We start from the raw sequence: 18,595 nt of genomic DNA on the forward strand, positions 1-18,595 counted from the left end.
TCCCTGTCATATCAATTCCTAATCGATCACCGACCCATACATTGCAGCCAAGACGATGCTCATTTCCCAGCGACAAAACCAAGAAGGTCCATATAATGTATGCATGAACGTCTGGCAAAAGTTTTCACACATGTAATTTCCTATGAGAACATATAAACAGCCAAATGACAATGAAAGGGAATATATCCAAATGCCCCCTCAGACGAAAGAGACCATTTCCAGGAGCTCACGCCCTCTCCCACGCCTGGCCCCCCATAGCCACCAATCGATTGAACAACTGATCCCTCGCCTTCATCCCAGTGACATGATACGTCTGACCTTCCTCGGCTCCGCAGATCACCAACCCATCCACCGACTCTTTGCTCCCCGCCGCCAACTCCACGATCAATTTCCCCTTCCAACCCAGCCCTTCCGTCTTGCGGAGACCTCTGATTTGGGAGATGGGGATCTGGAACAAGACCGTTCCTTTCTTCTGGTGCTCGAGTCGGCGGTCCTCGAGGGTGGCGGAGTGGAGGGTGCTGAAGTAGAGGATCGGAGATGGATTTAAGCTCTCACCCTTTTCTTCTTCTTCTAGCTGAGCGGTTGAAGGCTCGTTTTCTGGGGGGATGAATGAGGAGGACGGGGAGGGGGAGGAGTCGATGACCAATGTGCCGCGCTTACGCTCGAATTTCGCGTCAAAGGTGTCGGGGCCGGAGGTCTCCCATTCCCAATTGCGGCGGTGCATGGTGAGGAGGAGGCGTCTGGTGCCCTGCGTGGCGCCTGCGATTGCCATGGCTTGGTTGAATGCGGAGTGGCCCTTTGTGGCGAGCGTGATGGTTGTGCGGAGGATGCGGAGGAGGCGGGGGAGGAATCTCCTGCGCTTGGAGGTGGAGGGCTCGGAGGTGGATGTGGATGTGGTGGTGGTAGCGGTGGCGGTTGTGGTGAGGCTGGTTGAGCTAGCTGCAGCAGCAGCAGTGGCTGTGATCTTGAGCTTGTCTTTGTAGGTTATCCATGATGGTATGGGATTGTTGGAGTGGGGTTGTAGGGAGGATGGTGGGGAGGGGAGCGGGGTGTTGTTGGTTTCGCAGAGTCGGAGTAGGGTAAGTGTTAGTTGAGCGTTGGTGGGGATGTTCTTCAGAATGGTTCTGAATGGATAATTTCTGGGTTAGCACGTCTGATCATAAATATTAAATGTTCTCCACGGCATAGTGTACGCACTCTCGTGGATCCAGGAATTTCTTCCAATCGGGGAATTTCTCATTAAGGTAATTCATAGAGTACTGGTGCATGGGACCGCCAAAGAAGATAAAGCCGAGGGTGAAGCTGTTGGCTCTGACAATGAAGTCATTTGATACGATGGAGGTGAGCAGACAGATCAAGAGAAGAACACCGACTAGCTGGATCTGCGCCGTCACATAGGTGAAGGGCGGCGTCGGAGAAAGGACGCTGCGTGATGGTTAGCTTGAACGTACTCATATTGCCAGCGTGCAGACCTCGTACTTGGAGAACATCTCGTAAATGTCGGTGCCGTCACTGATTACACGCATCGCTTGGGTGGTTGCATTGGCGACCGCCTTTCTCATGGACCTTTTGGTATCGTCCCCCGTCACCGCAGCATCTGGGATGGTATTGACATCTGTGGTCGAGTCTGAAGCAAGCGTCTCTTCTAGACTGTCACCAGTAATTTCCTGGCCATGTCTGCTCGTCGCCGCTTTCACTGCAATTTTAGCAATGCTGTTCATGAGACTATTGGCTTCTTGCTCCGCAGCTTCGCCCTTGTGCTTGCTGGGTTGGTCTGTGGCCTGCTGTGGCTGGGTCTTGGGCCCGTTGTCTTCAGGAGTAAGACTAGGAAACAATAAGGGCCGGAGTGACGGAAACAGAATCAAAGCAGCAAGAAAGAGAGAAATGGTGGGAACAAGAATACCCCGAAACCATGCGACGAAGTAGGTCTTGAATCTGTCAGTAGTCTATAGGGCGTTGATTCAAGCATCGACAACGTACTGCACAAAAGGCCGAGGTACGTCGGGGCTCGTTCCACGACCGCAACCTGACGACATGAGTGTACAACGTGATCAGCCCTACAATAACAGAGACATAGAGCCTCTCCAGTGTAATTCGCACTTTCTCTGGCGGAAATTGTTCATCTTGGACGGGATTGAGGTCGAGGTCACCCGCACGAGGTTCAGACGTGGCTTGCACATTATATATTTGCTTGAAGTCATGAGTTGGGCACTGCACGATCCATGGGTGTGAGTAAGCGTACCTTATTGAAGCGTCGGATCAATAACCACAGATCTTCATCTGGAACGCCAGGTACAAGGTCATCCTGGTTTGGTTTCGCAGAGGCTTCGGGCTGTACGCCTGCCATGTCACTGCGGCCGCCGGTATTGAATTCCCGACACTTGTATCGTCACCGAGATATTTTCTTCAGGCTCTGTCTTCTTACCGTCTTTTTGGGTCCCTAGAATTGCACCTCAGTCGATATACGGTGGAATACGTTGAAATCATGTTGGCGCGCGGTCCAGGCATTCATAAAGCCACCGGCAATCAATCAGGCGGGGGTGGATATCGTTGACATCATTGGCTGAACCAGACGATCTGTTCATGCAGTAGCAGGAACGGGATTTGGCAAGATTGCCTATCATGGTCGGATAAGACCATGGTGGAGTAGTTGAGGCCGATGTAAGGAGGCCTGGCTATTTCTGTCTTTGCCACAGTTTCATAATAAGTACCCTCCCAATCAATTCTTCGCTGCTTCTTAGCGTCATCGTCAGGGATACCAGCTGCCTTGCTGACGTATGTCAGCAAATTGGCTCCGAGTCCATCGAAACTCAGTCGCAAAGAGCTCTAGTATGAATGCACGATGTCGGTCTCGCTGAAGATCCAGAATGGAGACTTCAATTGTTGACCTCAGGTGGGAATAGAGCGAGGATGAAGGTGACTTCCAAATTGGGAAATGAACTCGGACCTGTGATCACTTCCCAAAATGGTTAGCGTCTGGTGTCTTCCCTGTGGCTGCCGAACGAATCCCCATCAACAATGCTTGATTCAATCCTCAACTCCATCCTTCATCTTGCGCCTGATAAGATTTACTCATAGGGTGCTATGCGCCACCTGCTATTCTCGCTGCCAGGGCTTGCCTCAGTGAGGAGCTACACCGCCGTCTTTGCGTGGCGACCTCGATCTACCCGTTCGCTCTGCAGAAGCGCGCAACTCGCGTCATCGACGTATAGCAACTATGCCGTTGATATCCCGGTTGGGAATAATGGGCAGATTACATTACAGTAAGGTCAACACCAACCATGTCACCAACAAACCTCCCCAGAAAGCTGACCTTATGACACAGAATAGCTCATCCAGATGACTTGCCGCTTCAGAACGGGAGTGTGATCATTCATCTACCTCCAGGACCGTTATTCACGCAACCTGGAATTGCTGATCGCGAGACATCTGAAACTGCTAAGCAACGTGACCATGGCGCAGTCTCCGCTGGGAAAAGCGCTACCGGCTTGTCGCTGGCGCAAGATCTCGCATCTAGCACTCTCTCGACTATAGTAACCATTAATTATCGGCTGGGCTATTCTCCGTTCCCATCTCAAGAAGCACAAAAGCCCGTATCGAATTCTGTGGCAGATGCAACAACCAGCGAGGGACCAGCATCGCCAGAAAAGGTTATTCATCAATATCCAACCCCAGTACATGACACCCTCGCAGGCTTGGATTGGATTCACCAATACCTACGGCCGAAGCGCCTCGGAGTCATCGGCACGCACATCGGCGGCTCGCTAGCCATAATGCTTTCCCTTACAGAAGCACAAGCCGTCCACGCTGTCGCAGCACTCGAACCAGTCTGCGACTGGACTGGCCTCGACGAGCATTGTCTACTTACTATGCCTGATGCCACAGAGTCGAGTCCGGCACCGATGTCGACGGCAGCCCTGGCAGCTGACGCCATAACTCAGAAGAAGCGAACCGCAGCGACCAGAGCAAGTACGCCACCCACCGCCCCGCACGACTTGATCCCCCTTCTCAAAGCTCGACGATCATACTTCACAGCCCCAGAACGATACTTCGATGCTTTCGCCTCTCCTATTCTCTTCCTCCGTTCCGCGGGGAAAGACGTTCCCCGTATATTCCCCGAGTATCTGACAGGACCGGAGTACCCGATTCCCGTTCTGCAGCCGAAGACATCACAGGAGATCTTTGAGGAAAGCATCTACAAATATTACCCCTCGTTGTCGGACAGCAGTATGTCGGCATTATCAACACACTCTGAGAGTCCAGCCACATCACCCCCACTGTCGCCCATACTGGCATACCTCAGCGAGAAGGCCGCCGCTGCCGCTGCCGCTGCCATCGCTGAAGAAGAATATATGGACGACGAGGAAACAAATCAGAGCGCCATCCGTCGCAGAAAGTCGGTCTCGCGATGGCCGCCGTACGGACTCGATTACGGAATTAGCGGTCCGGCGGTGTTGAACCACCCAAACCGAGGAGTCAAGCGCTTGGAAGTGACGCTACCGTGGGTAAGGGTATTTGCTCGCGGTGAAGCCCTCGAGAAGACGGAGCCAGGAGCCCCGGCCCCGGTTCAGAAGCTCTTAGCGAAGCGAAAGTCCACTGCGGCTAGACGCAAAACCCACTCGGAGCGTGTCCTGGCGCAACAGGCGGTCGATATGGTGGACGTTATGCAGCGGGCCTGTTTTTGGGGTCGGGAGAAGGGGTTCGGGGAGAGCAGAGTTACGCTTGTGACGGTTGGGGCGGAGACCTGGCCTACCTCCGCGGAGAGATCTGCTGGGGTTTGGCTGCGGGACGTGATGATGGAGATCGATAGTGCTGAGCTATGATTGATCTCATGCTTACCCGCCGATAATCAGAACGGCGCTGATATCTTGGGTCATTGATGGGCCTCATGAAATTATGGACCCAAGGAAGTTCACTACTGATTATGTCACCTATTCGTTGGTGAGATATTAATATCACAATATTCCCATGTCATAGCCGCTTTTCTCGCAAAATACAGTTCGAGTCAGAAGGAATCAATGCACACATTGATCCGACGCCGGGGTGGTGCGGCAACGCTAATTTACACCAGTGGTACTTCGGCAGGCTTAAGTGCCTCGTTCTGGACCACCTCAACCCAGTATCCATCCGGGTCGAGGACGAAAGCCACATTCCGCATACGACCATCAGTAAGACGCTTCTTCCAGTTGACATTCAGCTTCTCGAAGCGGTCACAGGCGGCATTCAAATCATCAACGGAGACACCTTGGAGCAAACCAGTATTAGCAAGAAATTCACCAGTAGAATTGAGGGACGAGGTTGCCTTACAGATGTGACCGAAGCCCTGGGGCTCGGTGTTACCGTTGTGGTAGACCTGGCCCTCCTGCTTCTCGGTGCCGTAGTTCCAGGTGAGCTCGAGGAGGCCCTCCCACTCGGCGACGGGGTTCTTGGCGTCCTTCTTGAGCTCTGGGTTGGCGGCGGGGTAGCCGAGGAAGTAGAGGTTGAAGCCGGCGGCCTCGTTCTCGCTGGTGCGCAGCAGGGTCAGGCCCAGGACCTCCTGGTACCACTTGAGGCTGGCCTCGGCGTCCTTGACGCGGAGCATGGTGTGGTTGAAGCGGTAGCTGGCCGGGTCGGTGGTGGTGCCGCGGTCCTCATCGTGGCGGCGGATGAGCTCGACCCAGTACCCATCGGGGTCCTTGACGAAGGCGATGTGGCGCATGCGGCCCTCGGTCAGCTTCTTCTGGAACTCGTAGCCGGCCTCCTCCAGCCGCCGGCAGGCCTGCTCGATGTTGTCGACGGAGATGGCGATATGGCCAAAACCCCGGTGCGGCTCCGTGTTGCCGTTCGCCACGCTGTAGTTGGGGTCCTCCTCCGTGCCGTGGTTGTGCGTCAGCTCCAGCACCCCGTTCCGGTCGGTGAAGTGGCTGCCCCCGCCCTGCAGCGACTGCGGTCCGTTGTACCCCAGGAAATACAGCGAGAACTTGTTCTCCGGAAAATCGAGCCGTTGCAGCTGGTTGAGACCCAGGAACTGATAGAATTCCACTAGTTGAGGGGGAAAAAACAGAGGAGCTCGTTAGCCAAGACCTGCTCCATGCACTTTGCTGCCAGGAAGGGAGGGCGATTCCACGTACGGGATTTCTTCGGGTCCTTGACCCGAATCATGGTGTCTATGGTTTTTTCCAACCGCCATGCCGTCGGTTAGTCTGTTGTTTCAATGCGTCTGTGAGATAAGGATCGCTCAGGCCATTACTAACGGTGAAGCTTATACTTGGAGGTATCGGTGGCCATGGTTGCGAGTGATCGACTGGTTCCTGCAAAGCATGATTAGCTTGGGGGAAGTGGGGTTAACTGCCAGTCCAGATACAGTCCAGCTTTAAGCTTCGGAGATGGATGGAGAAGATCCGTACCAGGCACAAGGGGGAATTTAGGAATGAGGACCCGGGAGAAAGAGGAGCGGAAGAATGGAAGGGAGAACATGAATGGAGGGGAGGAAGTTCAGGAAGAGGGGTAGACAAGAAGAACTAACAAACCCGTTAAATAAACGTTCAAGTAATGAGGAGAAGCCCGCGAAAAAAAAGGTGGGGTCCACGGTGTAGTATGACGCTATCTTATTAATCCACTCCCATGATTAGTGAACCCAATTATGAAGCTATCGCGAATCCAATAAGTAATCATGAGAATGAGTAGACGGTCTGATCAAGCTCTGGGTATATATCTTCAATTCCAGAAGAGCTGCAATTCCAGAAGAGCTGTTTTAGCCAGTAGTTTGGAACTTGGTGAAAGTTGGGGGGTGTAGAATGTCAACAAATTACGAAGTACTCCGTAGTTAGGTGATTCTTAGATACTCTGAATGATGTTGGTCGTAGATCTCCAAATGAGAAGCGGGTCAAAGAGAAGAAAATGCTAAGAGATTGTCATTCTTGCTAAATTCAACGCTTACTGCAACAACTGATCTCAATTGACTAATGCAATCATGATACTGTCCCATGGCTGTGAAGTATTCTTCGAGCTTCTCTTGATAGCTGACAAGGCGGTGACCAAAGGCGGAAAGTCACCCCCCACGTCAGGGAGGATTCTGCCGGCCAAACGACCGTAGCTGAGCGTCTTCTCTAGTCGGTCGGTCTGTCGGCTTCGACCTTCTCCACCATCACCTCCTCCTCCTCTTCCTCCTCAACATCTCTCCAACTTAATCTCGAGCCATTGCGGTGCACCACTCTTTGCATTCCTCTGCCTATCTTGGCGCGAACTCATCACATACATCACAATAAGGTTTGTGGCTCTGCTCTGCTCTTCATTTCCTTTCTCCCGTCTCTTCAGGATCATCCTTTGCCAGATGATCATCGCATACGCGGCAGACGTTGCTTCTCATGCTTGTTGGCCACCTGAACAGCAACGCCCCTAAACTTTCTTCCTTTTTCTTTTTTACTTCTCGCTTGTCTTTGCCTTGCCTACTACGATGCTGCTTCGTGTTCTCGCGTTTGCCTGTTATGCTGGCCATGCACCCGAGCCCGTCATTCCTCCCTGAGACATGCGCCCCCCCCCCGCGGCTCACTTCCCCGGGTTCTGGAACGTCATTGCGCACCGACCGGCTGCTTATGACTACCATGATGTTCTATATGCAAAGAAAGTGCGAGCCTACGAGCTGTTTGCCTAGTGTCAGCCTTGAGCGAACCAGAGCATCTTGTATCCCTCGCATATCACTTGTACCACACCCCCCAGAGCCTTTCCCAAAACATCGAATCTATCTCTCCACAACCATAGCGCACTTGGTTTGCACAACAACTTCGTCTCCTTCTGTTACATCCATCCCCAATAGCAATCCTGTTCCATCACTACTCTAGAGAAAATATGGCTGAATTCAAGCAACCAGTCCGCCCGGACTATCCTAGTCAGAAACCCAGCGCTCTCCCCGAACCCCCGTACCGTCCATACTGGGAACGAAGCCCAGTTCAATACGCTCAAGATCTCCTTGGATACTCGGAGGACCCGATAGAATACGACCACAACGACCGCGACTACTGGGACAACTGCTTCTTCTTCCCGGAGGACTGTTCTTGGTCCCCGCCGAAAGACTGGGTCATCGAGGAACATATCAGCAGTAGCAGCAGCAACACCGCACCAGAAGCTTGCCACGAGCCGTCCACGGACATTACAATCGCCATGATTCCCGGACTTCCAGATATCAAGATGTTAGATGCGGAGGCCCTAAGTGACCTGCTAGAAGACAACCTCTCACCTCCCGAAATCACGTCGATAATGTGTGTACATACATCCGTCCACTGCAAGAAACTTACCGCCAATAGACATCTGCTAATCACACATACTTGACAGAGTCTTTTCTACCAACGGCGCCATCTTCGCCTACGCCTCGAACCTGCCATCCCGCCAACTCCGCAATCTAAGCGCCACCTACGGCGCAGCCTATACCTGTTACGCAAAGAATGCCTCGACGGGCAACCTCACCGGCGTGAACCCCGCCAGCCATCCTTCGTCATACGTGACCACTCCCTCTGTATCCCTCGGCGACGTCGGATCGATTGTCTTTGAGCTCGACGACTCGGTCGCCGTCATCACCCCAATAGCCGACAAGGTCCTCCTGGCCGCCATCGGACCCTCCAAATTGGGCAGCAACAGCGCCCAGGATGCATCCGCTAGCACCACAAACGGTCACACACACGCAACCCCGAACGGCTCCACGCACCACCACCACCACCATGCATCAGGCGCAAACACCCCCGACTCCACCTCCAACAACACCCACAATGTCCGCACCTACGCCAGCGTCGTATCATCCAACACCGGGGGCGGCCGAAGTAACGGCGCCAGCGCTCCAGGTGGTGGTGGTGGCGTGGGCGGCGGTGACACAAGCGACTCGCAAACAGACCCGCACCTAGAGACCCAATACGAGATCGACCGCAGTAGCGACCTTGCCCGTTTGGCCACGCTGAACCTCTCCGCTGCGCCGGAGATCCTTCTCGCCCTAGAGTCCAAATCCGCCGCCTTGGGTCGGTTCCTAAGCCAAAAGCTAGAAGACCTAGAAAGTCCGGAGGACTTCTAGAGCCCTGTCACCGTTCCCATTTCCCCTACTTCCCTTCTGTCCTGCTGCTGCCGCTATACGCCTAATGGTCTTTCAGATCACCCGTGTTTCAGAAGTCCAGCTGCTCGCTCAAACCTCTTCACCAATTTCGGAATTCACATCTGGTCTGGCAAGCTATCTACCTGACTCTTCGACCTGAATCTCCAGCCATCTATCTATTCTTCTTTCATACTCTCTGAGCGGGCTCATGATATCATCGTCGTCGTCCATCACCACCAACATCATCATCCCGTCTATCTGCTGGTACTGTCATCAACCGTTTGAACACAGATCGGGCTTTGCGTGACATATAGGTTCAAGCATATGTATTCTCATTCGCACTTTCCATTTGTTTCTTGTGCCCTCGAAGCGTCTTCCGTCCATAGCTATTTCTACTGTTCAAATACCATCAAGTCCATGGATCAATTGATTACAACCCTTTTCACCTTTCTGTCCTGTTCACGACGAAGGGAATACTACAGTACATGTACACAGGAACAGGGTATCGCTCACTCACGATAGTGGCCTAACGCAATCCAGCTTTCATTAGCCAAACTAGCAACAATAGCACTAGCATCCAAGGTTCAATACATTAGAGAAACGTGTTTTAGAGCAGCGGCTTGCCGCTTGGTGATTATAGTCAGTACAATCAAGCTACGCCTCCTGGCAAATTGAAGGTAAATGAGGAGAAAATATGGGACTCGGAGGTCAGAGGCACATGATAACGGAAGAGGCCACAAGTGATTTGGTTACTTTGCGAAACAAACAGAATCCACCGCTTAATCAGAGCGAAAACAGAAAGCAGTCGACTGTGCATCGATCCAAAAAGGAAAATCCGACTGACTACATCCACAGACCGCTCAGGCGGTCTTCTGCACAGTAGGGGAAGGAGCTTGGGCACCAGCCGCAGTTGCAGTGGTGTTGACGGTGGGCAAAGTGCCGGTACCGCTGGTATCGGTGCGGGTGATACCGGCGGGCCCAGCGCTGGCGGGAGCCGCGCTGGCAGGGGTGATGGGAGTCTGGGCTTGAGTGGCGCCGCCGGCGGAAGCAGCCTCCTTCTCAGCGTAGGCGGGGGGCTGATTCGTGTCGATGGGGGCGGGGGTGGTCGGCGACGTGGTGGCGCCGCTGCTAGTGTGTGCCGGACCACGAGTAGCGTCCTTGATGATGGTCCACCATTTCTCGGCCTCGTTCGGGTTGGTGGCCTTGAAGCTCAACTCGGTGTTGGTGTGGAAGGCATTTCCGACCTTGCCTCCAGAGACATCCTTGCCCTTGACGTTGAACTTGACGCCGTCGATGGCACCAATGACGCAGTCGGGAAGATAGAGGGAAAGCTCAGGATGAGGGTCCTTGCGAAGGTCATCGTTGTCCTTGAATTCGTGCAAGTACCGAGCGGGGGTCACGACGTAATAGCCGCTGCTGTAGCCCTTAAGCATGGCGCGGGACTTGCGCTCAAGGAGGCCCTCAATGAGAGGCTTGGTGGCACGGTGGTCCTGGTTGGGGAAAGTAATATTGGCAAGAGACCTCGGAGGGGCGTCAGGGTTGACGAGAATATGGTCGTTTCGGGTCATAAAGTTGACCCATTCGAAGTCAGGCGGAACGCGCTGTGCCGAGGCAAGTATGTCGCTGTACATGGTCCGGTGGCGGTCGAGCTGGGTAGTCATGTAGACGGTGAACTGCTCCATGGCGCTCTGAACGGTTTGCAGGACATGAGCCTCGAACTGCTGGAAGTTGTTCTGTACCGCAATAATATCTTGACGATTGTTATTCTCCTCAATGACCTGCTTGTTCAGGCGATGAACAACACCCCGACGCAAGATGTAAGGGTCGTGCGCTGTGTCGATCTTGTTACCGTGGGCCGCATCCAGCGTGGCCGTGTGCTGGGCGAGTAATTCGATATGCTTTTGAGTGACTCCCCGGGCCTTATCAACGGCCTTAGCACCCTTCGCAGCTCCTCCCTGGAGCTCTTTGGACTTGGCCTTGATTTCCTTGTGAAGGCGCTCCAGCGTCGGAAGTACGGACCCCTTCAGGTTCTTTTCCGAGTCGAGGTACAAGTTTACCATACCCTGCAGATCTCTTAGCAGCTGTGATTGATGCGACAAGATTCCACGTTCTGGCAGCATACCTGAGTGTTGGACCTGACGTTCTCGAACCATGAAGCAACTCCGCCCACACTTTGAGAGAAGTGGTGCCCTTCCCGGAGCGGCTCGTTGACAGTCTGCGCAATAATTACATCTCAATCAGCATCTGACGCCACACAGCTTTCATGAATAGGCGAAGGTCCTAGCTTCGCGCACCTTCAAGACCTTCTCGAAATCCTTCGCTTGCGACTTCGAGATCTTGGCAGTTGTCGAAACATAGTCCTCCAGGTATCCACACATGTGCTTCCAAGCTCGAAGACGTTCAAGGAGAAGGTTGGTGGTCTGACGAGCAGAAATAACAATTAGCGCAGTCCGTAAGTTAGATTTCCTCGAGGTTTGCGATGGATAATGTCTTATCGCGGCATACCTCATTGCTATCGGAGTCGGGAATGGCCTCGTCGTCACTACCCGAGGTGCGCCGGGTCATGGTGCTCCCAATGGTCGCTGTACGCTCAGGGAGCTTTTGCTCGATGGGACTGGTGGTGGCCGACATTGCTGCTGCGATTTAGGTTGAAGAATGCGTATGGTTCGCAAACACCTGGTGGTCGGAGCGGTCGAGTCGATCGAGGGCAAAGATGACAGGTAAAGGGGAAAATGCCGCTGCTGCAGATGCGCAGGAGTGGAGGAGCCGGAAGCGCGATCGAGGACTAGTCGGATGATTAGGGGGGCTTGTCTTTGTCGAGTTCCACGCTGAAGCGGAGGTGGGGCTCCTCTGGTAAGGGACGGGAATAGGAACTGCGAATGTCAGTCACGGCTGTCGCGGATGACGACGACGGATGGAGAAAGAAAAGGGGGAGCAGGACTGAAGGGAAGAGAAAAAAGAATTAAAAGTCAAATGACATACAGTGCAGTCAGTCTCTCCCAATATGCAGAGATGGTTTAGAAGCAGACGATCGAGGATCAAGAGAATAGAAGAGGGGTTGAAGGCGAGTTTATGAGCAGCTCGTTGTTCGTCGAGGAGAGGAAAGGGGATCGACCGATGAAGTCACCGCCCATGAGGGATGTCGTCGACCCCTCCTTTTCTTTTCCTTTTGACTTTCCTGTCTCGCTAAGCTGGGACTGAACCGTACCTCACTCAATCCGGACAGGCAGCTCAATTCCGTTAGGCCATCATCGAGATGCAGTTGAGAGAGCCCAGAGAGCCTAGAAATGCATCGGGAACTCTGCAAGCAAGCAAGCATGCCAATTGCAGCCATGGGGAAAAGTGCAATGGAGATGCCCGATTCCGGCCCCACTATTTCCTCTCACACACCTTTCCAGATCGGGCCGGCAAAAACTGCCACCCACACCGCCCACACCGCCCACACCGCCCACCCCATCCTCAAAATGATATCATCCCTGACATCCATACAAAGAGAGCACTCTGCACAAACCACTTGACAACTTACATATCAACATGACCGGAGTATCTTCTGTAAGTTTCAAGTTTCATGATTCAATTCATATCAAGCCATGATGCTGATGATGATGATCATGAAATATGTAGTCTCATGGCGTCTTTCTCTTGTTTTTTGATGCTTTTAAATACATAATGCAGATATCATATGAACTGCTGCTGGTCATGACCGTAACTCGTAAATGTACCCGTCTTCCGAATGAAGATTTCAGAGAAGAGATCCAGAGGTAAAGAGGTAAAGAGAAGAGAAGCAAAGTTAACGCCAGGTTATTGTCCGTAATGTCCCAGTCCTTCTATTATTTATTTGCAAACGCCATTTATTCCATCTTCCTATCCTTGCGCGCCAATCCAACCATGCAACATGTGTTTGAGAAGTACCGTCGTGAGGTCGATGCTGTTGTCAAGAGACGGTAAGTGCGGACTGTGTTTCGAGGACATGAGCTAGGGTGTAATGCGATGTTTCAAGACGTCCCGCGTCCATTCGTAGTGGATAATTATGTGCGGTTGTAGTATGTTTGGTGATAAGCAGGGGGGAGCCGGCCACGCCCAGAATCGTAGTTTTTGCGTGTCTCGTGATAAGATTCGAAAGACGCACGTTGAAGCGACCTAGGTTTACCGGGCGCGAGCTTGAACGAGACGCAAGCGTCGGTCATCATCGTCGTGATGGGGAGCACGAGAGCCGAGAAAGCCAGTACGAGTCTGAAGGGAGTCCAAAGAAGGCAGGTATGTGTTGCTCCCACGGCTGCGGATGTAAGCCTGCTGGGGGGACTGGGGAGTGGAAGAGACAACGTCCTCGGCGATCACCGCTTGATAATCCGGCAGCCCAGAGTCGCACGGGCGCACACTGGTACGAACGGCTGTAGAATAACTAGGGACACGGCTGAGGGTCTCGACTTCGGCGTACTGGGGATGGTAGGGAGTAGCCATGCCGGAGTGAATAGGGTCGTGATCAATGACTTCATCCGAGGGGCGTCGGGAAAGCTCGGGACTGGCGGGACTGTGGGAATTTGAGCCCGAGCCCCCCGAAGAAGGTCCGAAATAATCGGGGGGAACGCCAAGGCGGCGGGTTTCAGTATCTGAATGATGTTCGTGTTCAGGCGGCGAGGGGTGATTGTGTAGGTTGGCACGAAGGCTTGACAGACGGCTATGCAATGCAGACGCTGAGATATCGGTGTTGGTCAACGCATTCATCGAAGCAAGGTTTTCCACGGAGATGTTGCGGCTAAGGGCTCCGAAAGGAGTGCCAGGACCACTTCCCGGTCCCGGTGTTCGGTAACCCGAAGGGTCAAGTTCGCTGTACAACTGATCGAACTGGTGCTCGCCATACAAGGGAGGAGCTTGCTGAGCGATGTCGCTGATTGCTCTTTGTGCGGACTGAGGGGTCTGGTCGATCAAGTTGTTGTTCTCATCGATGGCGAGGTTAGGGGAGATGAAGATAGAGACGGGGAGTGTAGCGCGGAGCTGTGGAAAATTAGAAAGAGATTTGTGAGTATTGGGAAATGAAAAATGCGTACCTCGCTAACATGACCATCGGGGTTAAGGAGCTGAACACGGAACTTGAGCTTATGGCGGATCTTGATGCCCCGGGTGTCTGTGTCCTGCAAGCAGCGAGCCAGGGTCTTCGGCAGATCCAGATAACGCGTGAACTGGTATCCTTCAGCCATCTCGTCGATAACATCGAGGCCGCTCTCTTCGTCAACTTCATGCTCATCGTTCAAGATAGTGCGAGTACTCTTGTAGGTGTTGCGGATCGAGTCGGGATCTTCAGGATTGAGAGTGAGGTCGTGACTCTCAATGAGCTGAGAGACAATCTGGCCGATTCTGAGTCCCTTCAGCAAAGGGATGAGCTTGAAATCCACACGGATGCTGGTCCCAAAAACGACAGCCTTGGTCGGGGTGCTGATGGAATATTCGATCTTGTTGGGCCAAACATTCTCAACCGACTGCGACGTTTGCGGGTTAGTGGGCATCGCAAGGTTTCCTGAGGTTGAGGTTGCTTACCATAGCGTGGGCAAGCTCGAGGGCACTGGCCTCGAGAGTACGAATGATGCGGAGAGGCCTGCGAACGGTGATGTCTTTCATATATTTGCGTCCAATTTCCGCCTTGAAGCGATAGGTGACATAGGTGTCGGTCAGACCTTCAACACTCTCTGGCATTGAACCCTCGAGGACGATGTCGAACGGGTACTCGTAGTTGCCGGCCGGCAGAACTTCGGTTTTGCTCTTACCCGCCTCTCTAAATCGCCACGTCTTTTCGTAGAAAACCTTCTCCCTCCAGGACTTTCTACCACCGCCGGCAGTGGTGGAAGGCAAGTGCCAACTACGAGGAGATTGTTAGTGAGCGAGATCCGGGAATTTGCGACGGGTCGGAAGGCATCACATACCAGACACGAGAGATGCCGGTGAGGTGGAGTCGGATGTGCTTGATGGAGAGAGGTTCAGAGAGACAGAGAAGTAGCTTTCCACTCAAATGAGCACTGGCAGCCTCTTCTTCACCTCCTCGGAAGACAATATAGTCTTCATCTAGACTGTTTGGCGCGAGGGAGGGGTATGTTAGTCAAATCGGAGTTGCAGCCGGCATACCGGAGTAAGTGCGATGGAAGTGACTCACCGAATATCGAAGTATTTCGCGTGACTGGCGCCTCCGGCACCGAAGAAACTGAGAGCCATGACGTCTTATTCTAACAGCTGCTTATTTGCAGCTGTCAGTAGAGCAAACGTAGGCCAGGTAAGACGAAGGTGTAGTTATGCCTGGAAAGGTGGGATGGCAGGAAGTGAGTAATGGGTGTGGGAGGGGGAGGTAGATGTATTAATTTAGACTTGAGAAAGGGAGGACCCAGTCTGGGAAAATCAAAACGGGAAATAAAAAAAAAAAGGGAAAAAGATAAAAGAAAAGAGGGAAAAAAAACCCGCAATGATGCGACGGGGGGGCCGAAAAATAAAAAGGCAAAAAAAAAAAAAAAAAAATTCAGAAGAAAAATAAGCCTGGCCGTGATATGCTGGGCTGGCTTCTTGAGTAGTGAGTGCACTGCTTGGGACTGCTTAGGAGTGCCGTCCAGATTCGATTTGCAGACCAAAAGTCCAAACGGGGTCGACAACGGGTCCCACAGCCTAAGCAAGGAAATGGTGGTGGTGGAGCCTTGAAAGTGCAGCCGTTTCCGTCACTGGGTCTTTTTTTTCGGAGTGTCGCTCGTGAGGCCGGCTGTGGCAAGGCGGGAACCGTAGTAAAATACCCAACTAGTCCGAGTAGTACGTAGTTTGAAGGATGGATAAATTGGATTTAGGTAGGAGGGCAAATTCAAGGGATTGTGAGAACCGGAGTTGATGCGATCAACTCCACAGAGAGAGAGAGAGAGAGAGAGAGAGAGAGAGAGAGAGAGACAGAGCTGACTAAGTCCGACACTGAGATGTTGTGTCGACTAAAGATAGAACAGGATGAGATGATGAATGAGATGATGCGATCACACTCAGAAGGGTTCTGGAATGGCGGTTAGTCAATCGATGATGAACAAAGACCAACTCTTCTCCACAGAGTCATTCACTGAGGAAGTCCCCATAGAGTGAGTCAATAGAGAAAGAAAGAAATTGGCAAGAAAAGGTTGTATTCAAGCAACAAACAAAGCAGGAATTGTGAATGAAGGAAGGGTAAGAAGATGAAAGGGACGGATTGGCTGCCTACCGGAAAAATTGGTTTGCGAGTGCAGGAGCAGAACAATGGCTGAGAGTATGGAGAGTTACTTCGAGTTACTTCGCACAAGGTAATCCTAAGCCAAGAGATAGCATACAGTGACATCCGCAATCAGCAGGATCCGGAGGACCTTATTAGTCTTATGAGTATTAGGTCTGACCCTGAGAATTTTTCCGTCGCCTGAGATGCGTCGGGGTCGAGTCGATCACGCCCTCGTAAGATCAGCCCTAGACGGCTGTCTGGTTATCCGGTGGCCAAGGCCTACACGTAATTCAGGTACAACAGCCACACTGAAGAGTAACGATAGCGACGATCAGTATGGCGATAGGGATGAGGACATGCGTAGTCTACTGTGGAGTTGGCAGTACAGTACTCAGTATGAGTACGGAGTATCTCAGCTGTACCGTAAGTGTGCAAACCTCGGGATCATCCTTCCCGCATGATGATACGCGGTCTAGTCTAGTCTCCTTGAGGTAAATCACCTCCAAAGTCGCATCTTCCCGCTGCTACTGCCCGCTGTTACTCCCCGACCTCATCCATGTCTCGAATCTCTTTTGATATGAGAAGCAGCCAATATCTCTTCTGTTACTGGATCTCATGAGCTCTCACATACACTACCCCTCGGTTTCATGGACACCAAAGCGCATACACACACGCGCGCGCACGCACGCACGCACGCACAGCCATGCAGTCGCAGGTCGCACCGCAGCAGCTTTGGATCCCACCTGCAGGGAGTATGCAAGAGATCGTGACCAATTCCAGTTCACCCTAGTATTCGTCACTCCTGGTGCCCCACAAGGATGATGATCTATCTGCTTATCATGCTACCGGGAGCCCTGCAACATTCGGTATCATATGTTGTTCGCTTGCTACAACGATTTCCCCTCTCCGCCTCTCCTCCTCACGGAATAATTCATGCAGTCCTCCCCGAGGCCAACTGCCGGGTGGCATGACATCCAGCCAACAGCTCAAGCCATGCCAATCCTCTCGGGAATAGGTATGATTGGAGAGGGGGCGAAACAAGCACATGAAATCAATCGCAGGGGAAAGGATAATTGAATAAAAAGTTAGTGAGGTGTAGGGGTCTCTGTTGGAATCGATGTGACAGCAACCCTTCCCGAGCTTTCAACTATCAAGGATGAAGCTCAAGTTTTCGCAAACCCATGCCTGAAGTGGAGAACAATCATCCATCCATTTGATTTTCTTCGGGCAGCACCATTAGCGTTCCGGGCCACACTCCACCACGGGTATCTTTGACAGTTGAAGTTAGCAACATGAATTGGTGTGACCGACCGATATACTCGTACATAAGACCACCCAATTGCGCTACCCAGCTTCACACAAAGGAGGGGCAGATTCGAGACTTTTGATATGGGCGGGGCGTTGGCGTAATCTACGCACAATGTGTGGAGTTTTAACTATCAGCGTTACATTGGCCGTTCGATTCTGAGACAAATGTGAGTAAAAGTATGCTCAACAGCCCGATGTCAACTTGCAGTTGGTTTTGATGACCGTGGTAGTATGACAGGTTCTATTTTCAGATGATAAAGTACGTATTGCTCAACACGGCTCCAGCCAAAGACGATCTCCAAAGCTTCAATATCTCCTGCTGCAGCTCAGCGCACGAGGATGCAGAACACTCACGCACTGGACATGATTTCAGCAAGCTCGGCTGCAACCCTCAGAACTGGGAGTCAACTGACATGGGTAATGGGGCGCCCGCAGAGTCCATATACTAGGAGGGGTATCAGAAAAACATTTCGTGTGAGAGGGCGACCGACCGGCTTCTAGAACGGACACTTCGATCTCCTAGTCGGACCCTCTGGTTTACTCCGTAGCTACTCACCACCTAAGACTTACTATGTACTACCTACCTACCACTTCCTACCTAGTCCATCCGACTTGGGACGGTGGACCCGGGTAGACTAAACTTGTCGATGCATCAATATCATACACCGCTATCGGGCGCTCTCGGGGACTGTTCCGGCGAGGGTCGGGGGAAACCGCATCCTTTTCGGCGGCCGGCTGTCATCCACCCGAAATTTCGATGGTTATCGCAAGCTAGACTATGAGTACGACTTGCCGTCTCAAATATTGCTCGGAATAGAAAGAGCGCAATCGAAATCAGCCGGTATATACCGTAAGAGTGACGCCGATTGAATTCGTTTCGGAAGGAGGTTGTCGCGACTCGGACTCTTGATGCAAACTATGATGCGATAAGCATGTTCCAGGCCCCTTTTAGTTTTGGCAGATGCTAAGATTTTTCGGCTTGACAAGAGCCTGGGCCCACTGCTCCGTTGTCAAGAGTCAAGAGGGAT

General features: G+C 52.5%; 6 protein-coding genes across 6 annotated transcripts; 2 read left to right on the plus strand and 4 right to left on the minus strand.

The window, feature by feature from the left end:
• Nucleotides 1–10: 10 nt before the first annotated feature.
• On the minus strand, nucleotides 11–2,701 carry BO66DRAFT_467724 (uncharacterized protein). Its single transcript, XM_025652594.1, has 5 exons — nucleotides 2,243–2,701; nucleotides 1,981–2,190; nucleotides 1,480–1,928; nucleotides 1,198–1,425; nucleotides 11–1,124 (listed from the first exon to the last, which is right to left on the minus strand). The coding sequence occupies exons 1-5, from the start codon at nucleotides 2,345–2,347 to the stop codon at nucleotides 227–229; spliced, it is 1,890 nt and encodes a 629-aa protein (XP_025508248.1). The 5' UTR covers nucleotides 2,348–2,701; the 3' UTR covers nucleotides 11–226.
• Nucleotides 2,702–2,881: 180 nt separating this feature from the next.
• Nucleotides 2,882–5,133, plus strand: BO66DRAFT_467725 (uncharacterized protein). Its single transcript, XM_025652595.1, has 2 exons — nucleotides 2,882–3,263; nucleotides 3,326–5,133. The coding sequence occupies exons 1-2, from the start codon at nucleotides 3,085–3,087 to the stop codon at nucleotides 4,821–4,823; spliced, it is 1,677 nt and encodes a 558-aa protein (XP_025508249.1). The 5' UTR covers nucleotides 2,882–3,084; the 3' UTR covers nucleotides 4,824–5,133.
• On the minus strand, nucleotides 4,948–6,522 carry BO66DRAFT_387881 (lactoylglutathione lyase GLO1). The gene is made up of 5 exons (XM_025646417.1): nucleotides 6,387–6,522; nucleotides 6,234–6,290; nucleotides 6,111–6,146; nucleotides 5,308–6,021; nucleotides 4,948–5,244 (listed from the first exon to the last, which is right to left on the minus strand). The coding sequence occupies exons 2-5, from the start codon at nucleotides 6,265–6,267 to the stop codon at nucleotides 5,063–5,065; spliced, it is 966 nt and encodes a 321-aa protein (XP_025508250.1). The 5' UTR covers nucleotides 6,268–6,290; nucleotides 6,387–6,522; the 3' UTR covers nucleotides 4,948–5,062.
• A 1,305-nt stretch (nucleotides 6,523–7,827) lies between these two features.
• Nucleotides 7,828–9,037, plus strand: BO66DRAFT_434236 (uncharacterized protein; the record flags this gene model as incomplete). Its single annotated transcript, XM_025650766.1, has 2 exons — nucleotides 7,828–8,237; nucleotides 8,311–9,037. The coding sequence occupies 2 exons, from the start codon at nucleotides 7,828–7,830 to the stop codon at nucleotides 9,035–9,037; spliced, it is 1,137 nt and encodes a 378-aa protein (XP_025508251.1).
• A 529-nt stretch (nucleotides 9,038–9,566) lies between these two features.
• On the minus strand, nucleotides 9,567–12,053 carry BO66DRAFT_106188 (PH domain protein). Its single transcript, XM_025641796.1, has 5 exons — nucleotides 12,038–12,053; nucleotides 11,561–11,928; nucleotides 11,350–11,475; nucleotides 11,178–11,270; nucleotides 9,567–11,118 (listed from the first exon to the last, which is right to left on the minus strand). The coding sequence occupies exons 2-5, from the start codon at nucleotides 11,684–11,686 to the stop codon at nucleotides 9,916–9,918; spliced, it is 1,548 nt and encodes a 515-aa protein (XP_025508252.1). The 5' UTR covers nucleotides 11,687–11,928; nucleotides 12,038–12,053; the 3' UTR covers nucleotides 9,567–9,915.
• A 1,148-nt stretch (nucleotides 12,054–13,201) lies between these two features.
• On the minus strand, nucleotides 13,202–15,259 carry BO66DRAFT_407819 (arrestin family protein; the record flags this gene model as incomplete). Its single annotated transcript, XM_025649083.1, has 5 exons — nucleotides 13,202–14,050; nucleotides 14,104–14,532; nucleotides 14,591–14,909; nucleotides 14,974–15,117; nucleotides 15,201–15,259. 5 exons carry the CDS (start codon nucleotides 15,257–15,259, stop codon nucleotides 13,202–13,204), a joined length of 1,800 nt encoding a protein of 599 aa, XP_025508253.1.
• Between the last annotated feature and the right edge of the window lie 3,336 nt (nucleotides 15,260–18,595).

Source organism: Aspergillus aculeatinus (assembly GCF_003184765.1).
Source record: "Aspergillus aculeatinus CBS 121060 unplaced genomic scaffold BO66scaffold_3, whole genome shotgun sequence".
Classification (NCBI taxonomy): Eukaryota; Fungi; Ascomycota; class Eurotiomycetes; order Eurotiales; family Aspergillaceae; genus Aspergillus; species Aspergillus aculeatinus.